This window comes from Lissotriton vulgaris, chromosome 5, assembly GCF_964263255.1.
Source record: "Lissotriton vulgaris chromosome 5, aLisVul1.2, whole genome shotgun sequence".
Taxonomy (NCBI): Eukaryota; Metazoa; Chordata; class Amphibia; order Caudata; family Salamandridae; genus Lissotriton; species Lissotriton vulgaris.
In genome coordinates, this window is record NC_141693.1 from 363,850,862 (window position 1) to 363,870,195 (window position 19,334).

General features: G+C 46.7%; 2 protein-coding genes across 3 annotated transcripts in view; both read right to left on the bottom strand.

Annotated features, from left to right (window-relative positions):
• ZBTB17 (zinc finger and BTB domain containing 17) overlaps positions 1 to 19,334 on the bottom strand; it is a 330,328-nt gene that overhangs the window by 241,078 nt on the left and 69,916 nt on the right. The gene's annotated exons all lie outside the window — the stretch shown is intronic.
• On the bottom strand, positions 4,802 to 19,082 carry LOC147710909 (uncharacterized). The gene is made up of 2 exons (XM_086923101.1): positions 19,048 to 19,082; positions 4,802 to 5,726 (listed from the first exon to the last, which is right to left on the bottom strand). Exons 1-2 carry the CDS (start codon positions 19,080 to 19,082, stop codon positions 4,802 to 4,804), a joined length of 960 nt encoding a protein of 319 aa, XP_086779227.1.

Here is a 19,334-nt window from a genome sequence, read left to right on the forward strand (position 1 = left end):
GATCCCGACCGGACTGAACATGCAGTGGTCCGCCTGAAACACAAGTATTTTATTGGTTCCAACAAGGGGGGGCGCATGTTGGCGCATTGCTTGCGCAGCCAGCAGGAGGCACACTCTTTAAAACGCTACGTGATGCGTCTGCTCAGTCTCTAACTGGTGATACCAAAATAAAGTCGCCTTTTCGATCCTTTTATTCAGTCAATCCACGCAGCAGATCCCGCTCTGCTGCCTGATCCCACTGAATACCTAAGAGAAGCTGCAGTGATCTCTTTGCCTGAAGGCGAGGCTGACGCCATGGAAGCATCAATCCGCATTGAAAAAATAATATCTCCGATCGCCCTGCTGAAGTTACAGAAGGCCCCTGGGCCTGACTGCTTCACTGCCCTTTTTTACAAAACCTACTGCGCTAAACTCACCCCATTGTTCACCCGCCTATTTATTTCATTTGTGGATCCGCGTCGCTCCTTCCCTCTATGCTACAGACTTCTATTTCGGTTATCCTCAAACCGGGTAAGGACCCAGACCTCTGCAGTTCCTACCGGCCGATCTCCTTATTAAACATAGGCGCGAAGCTGTTCTCAAGTACTTTAGAACATAGGCTAAACCCCTGCATGCCTGTTCTCGTTGATCTGGATCAGTCCGGTTTCATTCCGGGACGGCAATGTGGAGACAATACCAACGCATTTGTCACCTAATCGACAAGGTGCAACGGGCCAAAGAGGAAGCCATTCTTCTAGCGATTGACGCGGAGAAGGTTTTTGACCGGGTGCACTAGCCGTACCTCTTCGCCACGCTTGAGCGCGTCAGCCTAGGATCCCGGTTCCGACGCTGGATCGCGAGCATCTACAGCACCTCTCATGTGGCTGTCCGAGTCAATGGTTTGCTCTCTGATCACTTTGAGGTAGGGCGGGGAACGCAACAAGGATGTCCCCTTCCCCCCCCCCCCCCCCCTGCTTTTCGCCCTATATATGGAGCCTCTGGCCCAACGACTTCGAGACAACCCCCTGGCGCGAGGCATCCCATTTGGTTTAGATCGTCACCTCATTAGCCTATAAACGGATGACATTATCTTTTCGGTTGCACACCCCCTGTCCTCTCTGCCAGCTATTGTGAAAGACCTTCAGATATTCAGTCAGTTTTCCGACTTTAAAATCAATATGCAGAGATCTCAAGTACTCAATCTTACCGCGAGCCAGCCAACAGTGGAGGCTCTCCGGAATCGCTTTGCCTGGGACTGGGTGTTGGAGGGAATTATATATCTCGGGCTGGTGCTCCACAAAAGTCTTGCGAAAACAGCGGAGGTGAACTACTCTGCTCTAATACGAATATGCTACTTACCAGTATGCATCTGTTCTTGGCATGTAGGGCTGCTGACATTCATATCAGTGCATAGATCGCCGCCTAGTGTTGGGTCCGGATGATTGCACATTGTTGTCCTGGAAGAGTCTTCGAAGTATCACGAGATAGGTGGCTCCTCCCCTGGACTACAGTGCGCATGGGCATCGACTCCATCCTCAGATTGTTTTTAGCCATTGTGGCCAAGATGGAGTGAAACTAAGTGAATGATGACCATGCTAGAAGTATGTGTGAATTCTGCAGCTGCTACGGGCGCCGGGGAGGAGGGCGGGCGATATGAATGTCAGCAGCTCTACATGCCAAGAACAGATGCATACTGGTAAGTAGCATATTCGATTCGAGGCATGTGGGCTGCTGAATTCATATCTGTGCATAGAATACATAGCAGTCCCTCCATTAACGGCGGCCGCCCGTGCCAGCTGCAGCAGTTTAGAAAAGTGTTTTGAAAACAGCCTGCCCTACAGCTGCCTGCTGTTTGGAGTGCACATCAACATAATAATGCTTTGTAAATGTGTGTGTCGTAGACCATGTGGCTGCTTTACATATGTCTTTCAAAGGAATGTTTCCAAGGAATGCCATAGAGGCCCCCAACTTTCTGGTGGAGTGGGCCCTTGGTGGAATGGTGAGAGTACGTTTGGCTTTCAGATAGCAGATCTGGATACATTTAACGATCCAGCCATATGATCCAACAATACCAGCCTTGGAAATAGGGTTACCTTTGTGGTGTGGTGCAAAGGCAACAAAGAGTTGCTTAGTCTTCCTAAAATCCTTGGTCCTATCGATGTAATACATCAGGGCCCTTTTGACGTCAAGCGTGTGGAGCATTCTCTCCGCCAATGACTCCGGATTTTGGAAGAAAACAGGCAATTCAATAGTCTGGTTGATATGGAATTGCGACACGACCTTAGGAAGGAATTTAGGGTTAGTGCGCAGCACCACCCTGTTAGAATGAATTTGAATAAATGGCTCTTAGATAGTGAGGGCTGGCAGGTCACTAACTCGCCGTAGCGATGTAATCGCTATGAGGAAAGCCACTTTCCACGTCAAGAACTGAATCTCGGAGGAATGCAGTGGTTCAAAGGGAGGACCCATCAGCCGGGTGAGGACCACATTGAGGTTCCACTCCGGAGCTGGTGGAGTCCGCGGAGGAATGACTTGTTTGAGTCCTTCCAGAAAGGCCTAATGGCAGGCACTCTGAAGAGTGAGAGGTGCTGCCTATTCTGGAGATAAGCGGCCATCGCAGATAGATGTATGCGAATGGAAGCATAGGCCAGATTACATTTGTACAGATGGAAAAGGTAACAAATGATATTCTGAATAGAAGCATCTAGCGGGTTAATGTTGTGGTTTGCACAATAAATGACAAACCGCTTCCATTTCGCCGCGTAGCATGCTCTGGTGGTGGGCTTCCTTGCCTCCCGAATGATGTCCATACAGTCGGAAGGTAGTGCAGGTAGCCAAACTCTAGGACTTCAGGAGCCAGATCGCCAGGTTGAGCTGTTGCGGATCTGGATGCTGAATGTCGCCATGGCTCTGCGTCAGAAGGCTGGGTGTGAGATGTAGCCTCTGATGCGGTACCACGGACAGTTCTAGAAACGTGGTGTACCATGGTTGGCGAGCCCACGTTAAAGCAACCAGGATGAGAGTCATTGAGTGCTGCCTGAGCTTGCGTGCCACCAGCGGTATCAGAGGTGCTGGGGGAAAAGCGTACACAAATCTGCCTGACCAGTTCATCCATATCGCATTGCCCTGCGACTGTGGGTGTGGGAACCTGGCGGCAAAGCTTTGGCATTTTGCGTTCTCCCTTGTGGCGAACAGGTCTATCTCTGGATGACCCCACCTTCGGAAGTACGGCTGGAGTACTGATGGATGTATCTCCCACTCGTGCATCTGGTGGCTGTGCCTGCTGAGCAGGTCCGCCATCGGATTGTCTTTGCCCGGGAGGTGTTCTGCCATGAGGAAGATGTTCCTCTGAATGGCCCACTTCCACATGCTCTGAGCCAGATGAGACAGCTGCGGAGAGTGTATTCCTCCCTGCTTTTGAATGTAGTACATGGCTGTCATGTTGTCCGTCCGGATCAACACAACCTTGTTGCACAGATGTACTTTGAAGGCTTTGAGTGCCATGAAGATCTCCATCAGTTCGAGAACATTGATGTGCATCTTCCGTTGCTGTTGCGTCCATAGTCCCTGCACAGTGTAATGGAGTACATGGGCTCCCCATCCCTGGAGAGAGGCGTCCGTTGTCAGGATGATCTGTGGCACAGGCTCTTGGAACGGTCGGCCCTTGCAAAGGTTTCGTGGATTCCACCAATGCAGAGAGTTGTATGCCCGACCGCTCACCAACACTAGGTCTTTCAACTGCCCGTGAGCCTGAGTCCACTGACGTGCTAAGCACTCCTGAAGCGGGCGCATATGTAGTTTCGCGTGCGGGACTATGGAGATGCAGGAGGCCATCATGCCTATCAACTGCATGAACACTCTTGCTGGAAGGGAGTGTTGAGGTCTGAATTTTTGTATCAGCGATTGAATGCTGCTGACTCTCACTGAATTTGGCTGTGCTGTGGCCGCCAGAGTGTTTATGGTCGCACCCAGATACTGCCGTATGTGGGCGGGCTGGAGCTGGGATTTTGGGTAATTCAGTGAGAATCCCAGATTGTGCAGGAGGTGAATGGTGTGGGACATGTGGGCGGCACACTGCTGGGCTGACTTTGCCTGGATGAGCCAGTCATCCAGATAAGGGTAGACGTGGATGTTCCGTCTCCTGAGATGCGCCGCCACCGTCGCTAGGCACTTTGTGAACACCCTGGGTGCCGTGGTGACACCGAAAGGCAAAACCTTGAACTGGTAGTGCTGGTTTTGTATGGTGAACCGGAGGTATTTCCTGTGTGCAGGGTGCAGGGGAATGTGAAAGTACGCATCCTTTAAGTCTAAAGTTGCGTGAAAATCCCCCTGACTGAGCAACGGGAGCACTTGCTGCATGGTCAGCATATGAAAGTGCTCCGACAGGATGTAGCGGTTGAGTGGCCTGAGGTCCAGGATGGGCCTGAGGGACCCGTCCTTTTTTGGTATTAAGAAGTACAGGGAGTAGACCCCTGTGCCTCTTTCCTGCACCGGCACGAGCTCTATTGCTCCTTTTTGCAGAATGACGGTGACCTCCTGCTGCAATAAGTGCAAGTGCTCGTCCGACATAGGACGGTGTCTTGGGGGCATGTTGGGTGGAGTGGATGTTAACTCCACACAATAACCGTATTGGATAAGTTTTCTGACCAACCTGTCCGTGGTGAAGGACTTCCAGACGGGCAGGAACTGCTGGAGTCTCCCCCCGACCGGTGTTGTATGGTCGGGGGGCAGTGACAAGGCGTCACTGTTTGCAGGTGGCAAAGGATCTGGAGCTGTTGTTTCCACGTCCTCTGCCCTTGGCGCTGTTGCCACGATATCCACCTCAACTCTTGTTGGTGTAAGTAGTCTGAGTGTTGCCCTTGTAGCACTGCGTGGACTGGGAGAGCTGGCCCCTGGAAACGCCTCTAGTGCTGGAGCGACGAAAAGACCCACCCTGAAACTGCTGAGACTGTAAGGCACCCATGGATTTTGCAATCTCAGCATCCTTCTTTATCTTTTCTAGGGTGGTGTCAACCTCTGGGCCAAACAGGTGATCTGGGTTAACTGTTTGGTTTAGGATGGTGGTTTGGATTTCTGGCTTAAATCCAGAGATTCTCAGCCAGGCATGTCGCCGAAGCATAACACTAGTATTTATAGCTCTGGCAGCGGTATCAGCTGCGTCCAGAGCGCACTTAATTGAAGCGTTAGAGATTAGCTTCCCTTCCTGAATCAGCATCTCAGCCCCTTCCTTGTATTGATCAGGCAGGTGTTGCAACAGGGTATCCAGGGTATCGTAGTGTGCCCTGTCATAGCGCGCCAGAAGCGCCTGTGTGTTAGAAATGCGCCAGATGTTGGCTGCCTGTGCTGCTACCCTCTTCCCCGAAGCTTCAAAGACCTTGGATTCTTTGTCTGGGGGAGGAGCATCACCCGTAGTCTGAGAATTAGCCCTCTTCCGGGCATTCGAGACGACAAGGGAGTCCAGAGGCAACTGTCCTTTGATGTAGGTAGGATCAGTAGGCGCCGACTTGTATTTCTTGTCAATCCTAGGGTTTATCACCCTTGCCCTGGTAGGTTCTTTAAAGATCTCAGCAGCATGCTTTAAAACTCCTTTCAGCATAGGCAGAGTCTTAACAGTTTTTTCTGAGAGTGAAAAGGTGTCAAAGAGGAAATCGACATCCACAGGGTCAGCATGCAGCTGGACGTTGTGATTGTTAGCCGCCCGCTCAATGAGGGCATTGAAAGCTGCAGAGTCTTCTGGAGGGGACGTTCTAGCAGAAAAAAGTTGAGGGTCTTGTCCTGATTGAGGATCCCCAGGGTCACCACCAGCTGCCCAGGGTTCATTGGTATCCTCAGGGTCTGTATAGACAGGATAACTGTATTCATCCTCATCATCACCCTCACCAGCGTCCACTTCCGAGTACGTGGGCGACATCATGAGTCTGTGGGGAAAGGGGTTCCACCAAGACGGGAGAGCAAGCAGAGTCCTTCTTTTTCTTGAGAGGGATCTTGTAAGACTCCAGTGGGCGTTCTGGGGTGATTTTCCGCTTCAGGAGGGAAAGCTTGCCTGTTTCGGCGTCGATGAAGTGTTCCTGACGCTCGTCCCCCGAAGGTCGTTGAGGTCGCGGGCTGTGGACCACCGATGACGCCTTCGGCGCCGAGGAGACCTTTTCGGGCACGCCGGCCACTGCCTTAGGAGCGAAAGCCTTCGGTGCCGTCTTAGGCGGCAACGTGAAGTGGATTGGCGCGGACGCCTGAAGGGGTTTTTCCACAGGTTTCGTAGGCGGGGGATCCTCCGGACCGACCGACGCGGTGCCGTCACGGATGCGCTGCAGGGAGTCCGTCACTTTCCTGGTGAACGCGGCGGATGGGTGCGCCGGTTCAATGGAATCCTTCGAGGCCACTGTTGGAGTCGTCTCGCGGGGCACGGTGCCCTTGGCCTTGTCATGCGGACGTGGGGTCGTGAGGACCTTTGGGTCATCGAGCCGCTTCTTTGGGTCGCCGAGAGTCTTTTTCGGCTCGCCGACAGCCTTCTTCGGGTCGCCGAGGCGTTTGCCGGTGTCGACCGTCTTCGGCGCCGACGCACCCGTCTCGACCACCTTCACTCTAGTCTTCGGCGCGGCAGACTTCGTCTCAACGCCCTTGACTTGAGCCTTCGGCTCGACAGCCACCTTCGGCTTCTTCGGCGCTGAAGCCTCCGAGGCCTTGGAGCCGACTAAAGCGATGCGCAATTTCGGTTTCGAGGCTGGCACCTGCGCAGTATCTGGCGTCGAGACCGTAGGTTTCTCTTTCGGTTTTGTTTTGCCAGGGAGTGGCTCGGCAACAATGTCCGTGGCCGAGCCCGAAGGCGGGGCCGTGGAACCCATAACTAGATCTTGAGTAAGGCCCGAAGGCGATCCCTCAACCTGGGCTTCATAATTCGGCACGGCCCCAGAATCAATTTGAGGAAGCTCCTCATCCGAGCTATCCTCCATGGCCCTGAGGGCCCAGTCGTCGTCCCCTACCTCGTCGACGACTTCTTCGCCCTCGAACCCCTCAGCATCCGCGTCGTAGTCATAGTCGACGTCCGACGCAGGGTTTGATTCAGAAATGTCCTGGATAGATTCGTCCTCGACTTCCCCTGCATCGAAGATGTCTACAGGCGCCGGAGCAGACTGCTGGGCCTCCTGGCGCGCAGCTCGTCGAAGCTTAAGCGTCTTCTTGGACCTGAAGCGTGAACAAGCCATACACTTGTCCTCATCGTGTTGCACACCGGGTGGACGTCGATGTGGGGGTACTTCGAGTTACAGACCGGACATCTCTTGAATGGACTTCGGTCCATGATGGACGGTCGATAGGTCAGGAGCGTCGACTGGGCCTTCCGCGCCGAGAGCACGCGGGAGTGGAGAATTCGGCTCGGAACCGAGCTAGAAGAAGTAATGCCGAACGCAAGACAATACCGACGTATAGACTAAAGACCTTTTGGTTTCAAGAAAGTTTTCTATCGATTCCGACAAGAGGGAATTAAAGACATCCGAACCCAATGGCGGAAAAAAACAATCTGAGGATGGGGTCGATGCCCATGCGCACTGTAGTCCAGGGGAGGAGCCACCTATCTCGTGATACTTCGAAGACTCTTCCAGGACAACAATGTGCAATCATACGGACCCAACACTAGGCGGCGATCTATGCGCAGATATGAACTCACAGCCCACATGCCTCGAACTCACAGATCCGCACAGACATACACCGATGGCGTCGCCTACCCCAGACGTGGTTTGGGAGACTATCCGCGGTTAAAATGAACGTATTATCGCGTGCCTTATATCTGTTCCAAACATTGCCACTAGAGCCCCCGCCACACGTCCTGCGACAAATACAATTGTGGCGATTGAGGGCTTTGTCTGGGGCCCAATCTCACGACGATTTAAAAAAACTCAGCTCCAACGGCCAAAGAAGAACAGGGGTCTAGCCTTCCCTAACATCACTCAATACTTCCATGCTTCGCTTCTACGTTATTTGGTGGAGAGGAATCATCCCATGACAGAGAAATATTGGGTCTTCATGGATCAGACAGTAGCGGGCCATCACATCTGGCGAGACGCCTGGTTACCGAGACCGGCATGCGCTTTGGGACTTTATTCCTCACCAGTCACGCGTCCCACAATGCTTGCATGAGACAGGGTCTCTCAGAGGGCCAACTGGACCACGTTCCCTTCTTCCTTGACCCCGCTTTTCTCGAATCCCACCTTCCCGCCGGGGAAGGATAACTGGTCCGCAGCATGTTGGATAGATGGTGGTTGTAAACACCTAGGGCACTTATTTGACCTTCAAGGCCTTATCCCCTTTAAGGAACTACAATCGGACTATAATCTGTCCGCCACCGATTTTTATTTGCACTCCCAGATGATACACTGGATCTCTGGGGCTGAGACTCGTTCCCTAGCTTTCTGAAAGATGAAGCCGTTTGAGAAATGGATAATTAGCAAAAATGACGATAAAAGCCTCATCTCTGAAATCTACTACGTTACCACAGCCCTCCCAAGGGCTGGTAATGCAAGACAAACTTTGTGAGACACAATTAGGACACACGTAGTGTCAGACAAGGAATGGGAGGATGCTTTTTTTATCGGGTACACCACACTACGTACTCCTCGAGCCATACTGAAACAGCTTTCAAGATTGCAACATATTGGTATTACACCGCTGATAGACTATCAATATGGCAATCCCAATAGGACGGCCTCTGCTGGGGGGTATGCGGAAGCCCTGGGACACTTCCCCACCTACGTTGGCATTGCCCAAAACTAACCCGCTACTGGGAAAAGATACTGGATGACATTGATTTGGCCTTCGACTCCTCCATACCCCGACTCCCTGCTGACACTCTTTTAGGCCTCCCTAATACGATAACCTTCCACCCCTGCACTCGACTAGGGGGCGGCAGATAGCGCTTGCATTGAACACTGCAGACAGGATAAGCGGGTAAGAGTAAAGAATATGCCAAAACCTGGGCCCCTTTCTTAGCTATTCTCTCCACTAAATTCCGAGAATTGACCTGCCCACAATACCACCGTATCCTGAACTTAGTTACAGATGACACCGCTGTCACCCCATAAGAGTGTGCATCACTGGTCCCCTCTTTCTCCCTGACGTAGTGGACCTGTAACAACATCCAGGGCGCCTAGGCTGACATACACCCTTCCTTTGTTTTGCTCACTGAGAGGGGGTGGGGGAGGGATGGGGTTATGTTTGTTTTCTTTATTGTTTCTATATTTTTTTTTGTTTTGTTCAGTGTTTAAATACGGAATACTACTCGGAGCCTACTGACTTCGGTAGGTCTACATACTGCTGCCTTAGGCCTCTTGTTTTCTCAACTGGCATGAATGCTCGCCCACAGCACTACTAATCTGTTACTATTCCCCCTTTTAGATTCGGCCAGCCCTGATGGGTTGTAGGCGGCTTGCTGTGTTTAACCTTGAGAGGCTCTGCTTTTATCATTGCCTTGCTTGTACAGCCAGATTACCGCTAGCGGGACAGCTGGGCTGTAGGGGGCTTAATTCTGTTTCCCTGCTTTGTATTCGGTCAATAAAAACAGATTTAATACCAAATTAAATATGACAATTCATTTAGAGCTTGATAGAACTATGATGTGTTCTACCCCTGGAGTTCCTCCTTCCAGGATCATGGCTGTAAAAGTAGATTATTCTACTGGAGATCAAATTAGAGCGGATTTAGAAGCTTTTACCACAGCATTATATATAACAATAGCAGAAAAACAAGTTACTAGAAAGGGAGGTTCAGTTATCCAAAGAGTTCCTTTTCCCGTGACAAGGGCAAAATTCGTGGATACCTGACAAAGAGTTTATATTGCAAATAAAGGCCTTAGAGATAACACAGACCTATGGTGCTCTGATTTGCATTGATTGTATACATCTCTTAACAAGTGTAAAAAACTCCGATACCCACAAAGGTCTTGTTCGTGCTATTTAAAACCTTCAAAATAAATAAATAGCTTGTGATCATAACCATCTCTTGTGTGCATGTGTATTATTCATTGAGCCTGGTAAAATGGTTAAGGAAATACTGGATGATCAAGTGTTTGATGAAGATTCCAAGAAAACATGATGACATACTGTTGAGAACAGTATTCGAAGTAAGGACGCCCACACCAGTTAGAGCTTTTGATTTTGACAGGGATGCAGATCTTTCCTAAATGCCAGACCCCTTGTGGACTAAGGGTCCCCATGATGTAGGCTTTATTCGTACCGCTTCTCCATTCAGTATTACATTAAAGGAAAGTGCTATTCTATCTAGGGTCAGACAATATCCTCTTTCCAAAGAAGCAGATTAAGGTCTCACCCTTACTATAAAGGCGCTGCTAAAGCAAGGAGTAATATACCCTGGAGTATCTCCATGTAACACCCCTATTTACCCTGTCAAGAAATCCAAGGCTAATACTGGACGATGATTCAAGACCTGTGCCAACTGAATGATGTAGTGGTACTAAATTTCCCGATTGTTCCACACCCTTGACAAATATTCCTCAAGATGCTAAATGGTTCTCCGTCATAATTGTCAAGAATGCTTTCTTTAGCATCCCTCTCCATCCTGACAGTCATTATTTGACAGCGTTGTCCTATCATGGGACTCAGTAATTGTATTCTTGTTTGCCTCAAAGGTATTATGAGTCCCCTTGCATTTTCAACAGAGTGGTGAAAAATGATCTGTCAAACTTTCAGTGTGACAGTACATTGTTGGAGTATGTCGACGACATACGAGTTTGCAGTTCTACAGAACAACAGAGTGGAAAAAATACTACGGTATATCTCTTCTGGTTACTCTCGCACAGAGAGGATGCAAAGTAGAGTAAGAGAAAGTTCATTATTGTCAGGAGGAGGTCCATTACCTAGGACAATTACTACCAGCTTCTGGCTGACTATTAACCTGAAAGAGCTGTATCAATACGTCAAATGATTGAGCCACAAATGGTGAAGGAAATGCAGAAGTTTCTTGGCCTCTGTAATTATGTGACACAATGGGTCTTTGATCAGAGCACTTTAATAGCACCTTTGCTGGCTTCTATTAAACAGGTGAAAGACAAACGATAAGCTTACATGGATGCCAGAAATGAGGGAGACGTTTAGAAATTGAAGGCTGAGGTAACGAAAGCCCCAGTTTTGGACAATCTTGACTATGCCAAAGTGTTTTATTTCTTATTACAATGGTCAAGTGATGACAGTTGTCCTTTGGCAAAAGGGACACACCCATTGCATACTTTAATGGACAGTTGAATTCAGTATTGAGAGGACATTATTGTTGTGAGAAAACTCTTGCCACTGCAGCTTTTGTAGTACAGAAGAGTACCCCCATTGTCATGGGGGCACCTTGGACGCTCTATACAGAATATGCAGAGTTTGCTATTATTCAGAAGGCTAAGACTACTTTAACCAAACAGAGTGCCAGTATAAAATATAACGTGCATTTGTAAAGCGCATGGTCACCCGTGGGCATCTTGGCGCCGAATAACAGATGTTTATTGTTACCTAACTCAATGGTTATTTTATCGACCTCCGAGGATGAAAGGCTGAGTGAACCTGCTGGAATTTGAACTGGTGACCATGAGGTCAAACACAGGTCCCTACAGTGGACGCATTGGTCCACTAAGTAACCAGACCCGGCAGGATATGAGGTGATAATGTCACTACCATCTTTGAAGGTTGTGAAGTGGCATACGGTGAAATGTTTTGCCCAGCCTATATTGGACTCTGGGCATGATGCACATGACTGTGCAAAATATATTCTGAATTAATCTTGTCAAGCAACAGAGATCATATTCCCAGTAGCATTGTCTATTTTGATGATGTTTCCTCTACTTTTGACTAGGACAAAGGAGTAAGACAGAGCTGCTGCAGTAATCAGGGCACAACAGAATGATTCTGCAGACACACTCCACATAGTGAAGCCGTTATCACTGCCAGCACATTATTCTGCACAAGCAGCAGAATAGACTGCCTTGAAAGCGGCTCTTAAACAAGGAATAGGGAATGACATCATGATCTATTAGGCCTATGAAACTACTACTGTACATTTTAGCATTATGAGATGGAACAAGAGAGGCTTCCTTAAGTCAGACGGTGGTCCTGTTATGCATAATAATCTTTTAGAGGCTTTAATTGAGGAACTTACTTTACCACAAGTAGTGGCAGTTGTAAAATGTGCAGCACAGATAACTGGACAGGATTTTGTATCCTGCATCCCTGCCTGAGCCATCAGATTCACAACATGTCTCTGTTTTAGAGGCCCCAGACTGCCACGCCATTAGAGTCTGAATCTAACACTACCACAGAATTTGTTACACCTCTTTATGCTGAGACAGCACATTTACATCTTCGAAAGTTACAGGAAGATGTTCCACCGCATGAGAACATCTATGGGAGACTAAAGGGTGTTCCCAGTCGAGGGATGATTTAATCTAAAGACAAATATCTACAGGTAAACTAGTCATGCCTCAGGATTTGCTTACTATAGCTCTTAATCAACTGCATTTGCCAGCCCATATCTCAAGAGACCATTTGTCTATGCAAATACAACAATATTGATTAGTTCCCAATTTGAATGATATACTAACCATGTACCTTTCATAATTATACTGTTGGTCAACAATTCTCTCCAAATTCAACATTGAAGGTGATAAATTCTACCATACGACGACCACAAGGTCTTTTTAAAGCGATCAATCTTGCCTATGTGGACATGATAGACAGGTGCAACAACTATCGGTACCTCAAAGTTGTGGTTTGTCCTTTTTCTCGTTGGGTTGAAGCAGGACCATGCATTCATTGTGATGCTAATGCAGCTATTATGTTTCTGATCAGTAAGGTGATTCTCTCGCTGGGGAATTCCTGAAGCGATAAAATCTGATAACGGTGCACGCTTTGTTAATGCAGTTTTCACACATCTCACCACAATATTAGGGATAAAGCATGAACTATCTTCTATTCATCATACAAAGAGCAATGACATTGTTGAGCGCCTAAACAGCTTACTGAAGAATAAGATCAGCTAGTTATGCACCACGTTGCATAAACAATTGTTGTACTGCTTACCATTAGCACTATTCTCCCTTAAGAATACACCTAATTCTGATCACCACTTGATACCCCATCAGATAGTGACAGGGAGACTTATGAATAAGCAAATACCTACCATTATAAGTAAGGTACAGGGAGAACGTACAGCTGAAATCTTGAACAATAAAATGCATGTCTATTTCTATGAACTAACAAAAGCTGCAAAGTTTATTTCTAAACAGGAGACCAGAGAAAAGAAAAATGGCGCCACCGCTGAGGTCGACCTCCCAATTGTGCACATAGGCGACGAGGTATATAAATGAGGACATTTATCCGAAATGTAAGGACCCGAAGTTCGATGGTCCTTTTACAGTAACAATGGCCATCCCCCACTGCCCTTAAGGTAGATGGCAGGATACCTCCGCCCGGACAATTTTGTGAGCCAGCAAAAAAAAGTTATGTATTTATGTATTATTTGGTTTTCCTTTTCCCTTTTTGTCTTTTGACACCAAAATTTCTACTATTGCTTCTCTATAGTAATATATATTTAAGGTCTACTAGTTATATCGTACACCTGCAAAGAGAACGGTCTACTCATGCTAATGTGTCATATGATCAGAAAGCACTAATGGGTTGCGTTTCCTTTGCCATTTAATTCCGCGTGCCACAGGATCAGATAGGTTACACTCAACTAAAGAAGTACCCCCAAGCACAGCTTTAAGTCTTTTACATCTCTAACTGTGTAGGATTAAGGCCTGAATGCAGCCAACATGTTCAGGTAGTACAGTTTCTAGTTAATGCTACAAAAAATGACACCTTAGCTGAAGTTTTATATATCCTTACAGACAGGCAGTGCATTAAGGATAAGATAGCACGAATGAAATAAACAGGTTGTCCTAACTTTGCAGAATGGATACAAAAGGTCTTAGGTTTAGGGCTTTTAGGAGTAACATGCCCGCCCACCAAGTTTAATAGTTATTTAGTAAATCCTTTACCCTCAGATTGTTCTCGTAGGCCAGGATTTAGAGTTATTGGATCGGTTAATGCCCATAATCAATGGCATTCTGATATTGAAATTCCTTGTAGGGCCATATCTTTATGGAATGGTACTGATATTAGTCAGGATTCATTACCAAAGTGTACGCGCATATGTGATGATAATGTTGGGCGATATACTTAGATGGATAGTACAGTAATTCCTCAGATAGTCATGAGGTTAACGTCTTTTTTTACTTGTCAGAGGAAATGGCACAGTTAATGTATGACATAACTGCAGTGCCACAACAGATAACGTTGGCATGCAGGGGGCACCTTCAGCCTTGCGGTCTATTATTGGCAGTGTGGAGAACTATTGTACACTCAATTACCGACAAACTGAAGACGCCTCTGCTCACTAGTCACTTTGCATGCCCCTGCCTTTGTAATTCTGGGAGTAACCTTGTCAATCTTACATGAATACACAATGAGCCATCCAACGACTTTGTTACATCATCACCAAAAGAGAAGAGCTGCAGAGTATTACGGCACTACCACTTGGAATGATGTTCCCCAAGAGTACCAGTTGTTTAATGATGCTCAGTTATTCTTTGGAAGTATTCTGCCTTTTTTTCAGGCAAAGATAACTGCTAGATGGTTACAAATAGCTAGATTGGAACTGAATACAATGATAGATGGATTTAATGCCATAAAGGAAGAGCTGTGTGCAATGGGAATGAAGATTATGCAGCATCACTATGTACTTCACTTCATGACAGATATGGAAGGAGGGGTATGTGCCAAGATAGGAAATGTTTGTTGCGCGTATGTCCCAGCAAACAATGCGGACAATGGAACTTTGTCAGAGGCTATACAAAATTTGCATATTCTACAGAAGAAAATGGTAGATGAAGGAGGTGCCCCAGATAAATGGTTTGATGGATGGTTTGCTTTAGTACCATCCTGGGTGTCAGGACTGTTAAAGGCTCTATTGCCAGCCCTTGTGGCACTGTTATGTTGTGGTATTCAATTAGTTTTAGCACATTGTAGAACGAACAGTACAAAGGCGGAAGGGACGTTTACAGTTAGGACACCTACACAAGTAGTAGATGCTCAGGGTAATGCATATCATTTAATACCAATTACAGACCCAGTGGGGACATGTTGGAGAGGAAACTCAATGTGAAGCAGTTGCGTAACGCAGTCATCAGTAGACAACATAGCAGAGTTACATGTGGTGAAAGAACTGTGCAGGCCAAAGTTCCACCAGGATGCAAGCAAGTGAAGAGTTCCCTAGGGAACAAAGTGCATGATCAACAAGGTCTTAGTTGAAGGTGAAGGTGAGGTGAAGTAGTGTGGCTCACTGGTTAGAGGCGGCAGACCCGAGAGCAGAGGACGGCCCGGGACCAGGGTTCGATTCCCGGCGCGGCAGGTTTCTGGACCAGGGTCAGCGGACTCGATAATTCTCTTGCCTCGGTGCCCACTCTGATCAGCGATCACACTCGGCAACTCTGGGCATTAGCTTGCCTCATCTTCACTAACGGCCCCACCAGACCGCCGGGGATGCCTGGTCTCACCCTGGAGATACCCATTAAGGGACCATCTCTCAGGGAAGCCAGGAAGGGTTTTGCAGCGGTCGAAGCGCCTTGGGACCCTCCGGGTAAGTAGTGCGCTATATAAATGCCTATACATTTACAGTTAAAGGATAACCAGTGTTTGCAAGTCTAAAGGAATTTGTGGTCACAGCACCCAAGCAACTATTCTGTTTTCTCAATGATTGAAAACGTGACTTGAAGAATCAAGGCAAGAGTTGTTAGCCAAGAGTACACAGAATCTGATAAGAAGCCTTGGGAGCAAACAATAAGGCACACATGCATACGAAAGAGGTAAATAAACGGTTTGTTAAGTATTGTTGGAATTGCAAAAAAGAATGAGTAGAGAAAAGATAAGGAGTTTGAGAACACAGGTGATGTGATGTTTTTGTAACAAATATGTGAAGGGGCAGCTTGTTCTTTACCTTTTTGTAACATACAATTTTTGTGTGACTATTTAAGTGGCTGTCGGCGAGAAACCATATGAGACCAGCTGTGTGGGGATAGCTATCCTCCGTGCCACAACAGTAAACCTGCTTTTGCCTTGCCAAGATGAGTCTTGTCTTTTTTTAGGTTTCGCCTATTACCATTCGCTTGCGAATGGAATGGCGAAAATTCATGGGCTCAATCGAATAGTCAAACCACTGCGGTTTCCACTGCGGTTTCTTTACAGTGCATGTGAGGTCACGTGACCACAAAAGCGGGTCACGTGACCACACACGCACGAGCATCTCCCTAATCCGCCTGGCCCCACCAGGCTCTCCCGCCCCCATCCGGCTTCCCTCCGCGCATCTGCCTATCACACTTCTCCCCTCGCACGCATTCCTGCCCCCCCACCAGGCTCTCCCGCCCCCATCCGGCCCATCTGCCACCAGGCTCTCCCGCCCCCATCCACGTGCATCTCCTCTCCCTATTCTCCCGCCCCCATCCGACTTCTCCTCCCCTCAATCTCGCATTCCCGCCCCCCCACCAGGCTCTCCCGACCCCATCCGGCTTCCCTCCGCGCATCTCCCGTTTAAGAAGGCTCCAATTTGCTGCTTCTAGCAAGTTAGTGGTTATATTTTTCAGTTGCAGCAGTTAACAAAGGCTTCTCTCTCAGGAATGGCTTCACGTTAAGAACTGTGCCGTCCCCTTTCTGGAACGGGTTTTAAATTTTTTAATATGATCGTGTGGGTACCTTCCGGTCATTGTTTACAGTTCGTGTTGAAACATCACTGAGTCGCTTGCAACAACCCTAGAATCGCCATGCCGCATTCATTCTTAGATGTTTCTGTTCTCAGCACAACCTGGCTTCATCCATCTCCGCCTCCGATAGCCGCTTGTCCCTGGCATTACCTTCCTCTATTTGTAGGCACCATTTTCTGTTCAGTACGTCTTGATTAATCGTCCGGCTGCCTCTTTAAAGCTATTACACATACAAGCCAGAAATATTGGCTTTGCCAAGGGTTGTTATTTGCATAAGATAAAATCAGCAACAACGATGACCTCGTTGTTCATAATATTGAAAATGATTCAGTTCTGAATTGAGACTGAAAGAACTTTTACGAGTTTCTTTCAAGTGACCTCAGCGGCAGTGACGAGAGGTCTGCTGCAGGGTTCAGATGATGTTTCTTCACGTGAGAGTGAGGGCAACAATGGAGAGCCCGATGGGACCCGTCCCGGTGCCTTTTTTGTTTTTTTATTTTCCCTTAAAGCCCTGGACGTGTAGGCTGATAATAGGGCGAATTAATCCTGACGTTTTCGTTTTTTTTGCCCTCAGCGGCTCCCTCGGGGTAGCAGCCACAGGGACTGTGCACTGACGTCACATTAGAACATGTTCATCTTGTTTTACAATATTTTTAAAACTTTAAAAATGTTCTCTAAATATTCCAGAACTTGGTTGGTTAGAATTGTAACAAGCACTGGCGTTGCCAATAGGTTTCGCATTTTGAAAGTTGGAGCTATTGGTTTTGTAAATGACATTTTATATTTATATATTGTTATTGACAATGCCAATAACGATATATAAATATAAAATGTTATTTACAAAACCAATAGCTCCAACTTTCAAAATGCGAAACCTATTGGCAACGCCAGTGCTTGTTTTATTATAGTTTCCCCACAACAGTTTCACTTTGTTGAATAAAGTCTAAGACTCAAGAATATTCCAGCTAATTTCTTGTACTCAGCACCAGTCTACCTCAAAAGCACAATGCATATGATTTAAGTTAAAACTCCTGATAGCATTAAATCACAATCATCATATCTTTAATACCATGAACAATCTAAAAGTTGCTTAACGCCGGTCTTTTTTGCTTATGTACATGGGTAAACACATATGTTTGTTAAGATGATTTTTGTATTCTGCGTTTTAATCCTAAGAGGCATGAATAATGCAACTGGATTTGGAATTATTTGCGTCATAACTTCCTCACAATCAATATAAACAGTCCACACATCGGCTTACCTTTTGACGCAGCTAGACTAAAAGACCTCTTACCTTTCTGACTTCCTGTAGCCTAAACACTATATTGCTTGAGGCAGCAGAAGTTTACGTGAAAAAATAAATGTGCATCTGCATAACTGAACAACTGCTCCCAGCCTACTACAATGTAAGAGCATAACTTTTGTTTCGTCACACTACCCATTGACTGACATATCGGCAAGAGCATGATGTGTGCTAAACTCCTATCTTATTTTGTAGTCCAATACCGGAAGTGTTCTTGGAAGTCAAAGCGGTCATCATACTTGTCCAAATTGAATTGTAAAAATCAAGTTAGTAACGTTGGAACCAGAGAAAGTGAAACCTTAATACCCATGAGCCTAAGTTACTAAACAAGGACAGAGTCACTTCAGCTGTAAGTTTGAGAAAATCAGAATATCACTGGCTCAAGGTTTTGGGTGCGGCAATGTGTGTGGCAGTATGTGGGCTTACAGTAGACATGTGGGACTAGAATTAAAACAAGGCAATCCTTCAAATTTAATGAAATTGCGGGTTTCAAATAATTTTTACCCAATTACTCCACTGATAAAAAAAATATGCACTTGAAGTGATGTCCTGCATTATAATCTTGAAGAAAACATCTTACAGAAAACTGTACATTTTAAAGAAAATTGCATCTCCTACCATCCCACCTCCAAAATTAAATTCAGCTTTTTTGTCGGTATATTTTTCCTCAACTTTAATATGGCAATTACCTAGGTAGAAATCCAAACTCAAAATGAATGAGTAAAAACTGAATGCCCAATTTAATTGAAAACCATTTAAAAACTGAAATATTAAACTTTTCAGATCTGCACACAAGCTTTGCAGATGTTTCTGAAAAGAGCTCTTCTAGAACATTCCACAAACTAACAGTGGGCTTACAGCCACTCATTGCTTACCATTGGTAGTTGGCTTTATTGTCACTCTAATATACTTGCCTCTTATTCAGAGGCCTGTCTTTTTTTTTTATTTGTGTGCTCCCTCCCCCAACAGAGCTTAGCCTTTTTACCTTTCCTTTTGACTGGATGACTTGTATTTTTCCATTGCTCACATTCCCAAAACTACTTTATTTTTTCTTCATCACTCCTTGAGAGCGTAGGTGTTTTCTAGCTCTCTCCCTCGCAGCCGCTTTCCCCTCAAACATCTATCCCCATGCTCTCAACGTCCCTCATCCCTCCAGCTGGTACGTAAAAGCACAGCACCATGTATATGTTTACTAGGCTGAAAAAAAAAAGAAATAATTGTAAGGATTACTTTTGTTTTATCTCCTGCAATCCACATACTGTGTAGAATCCA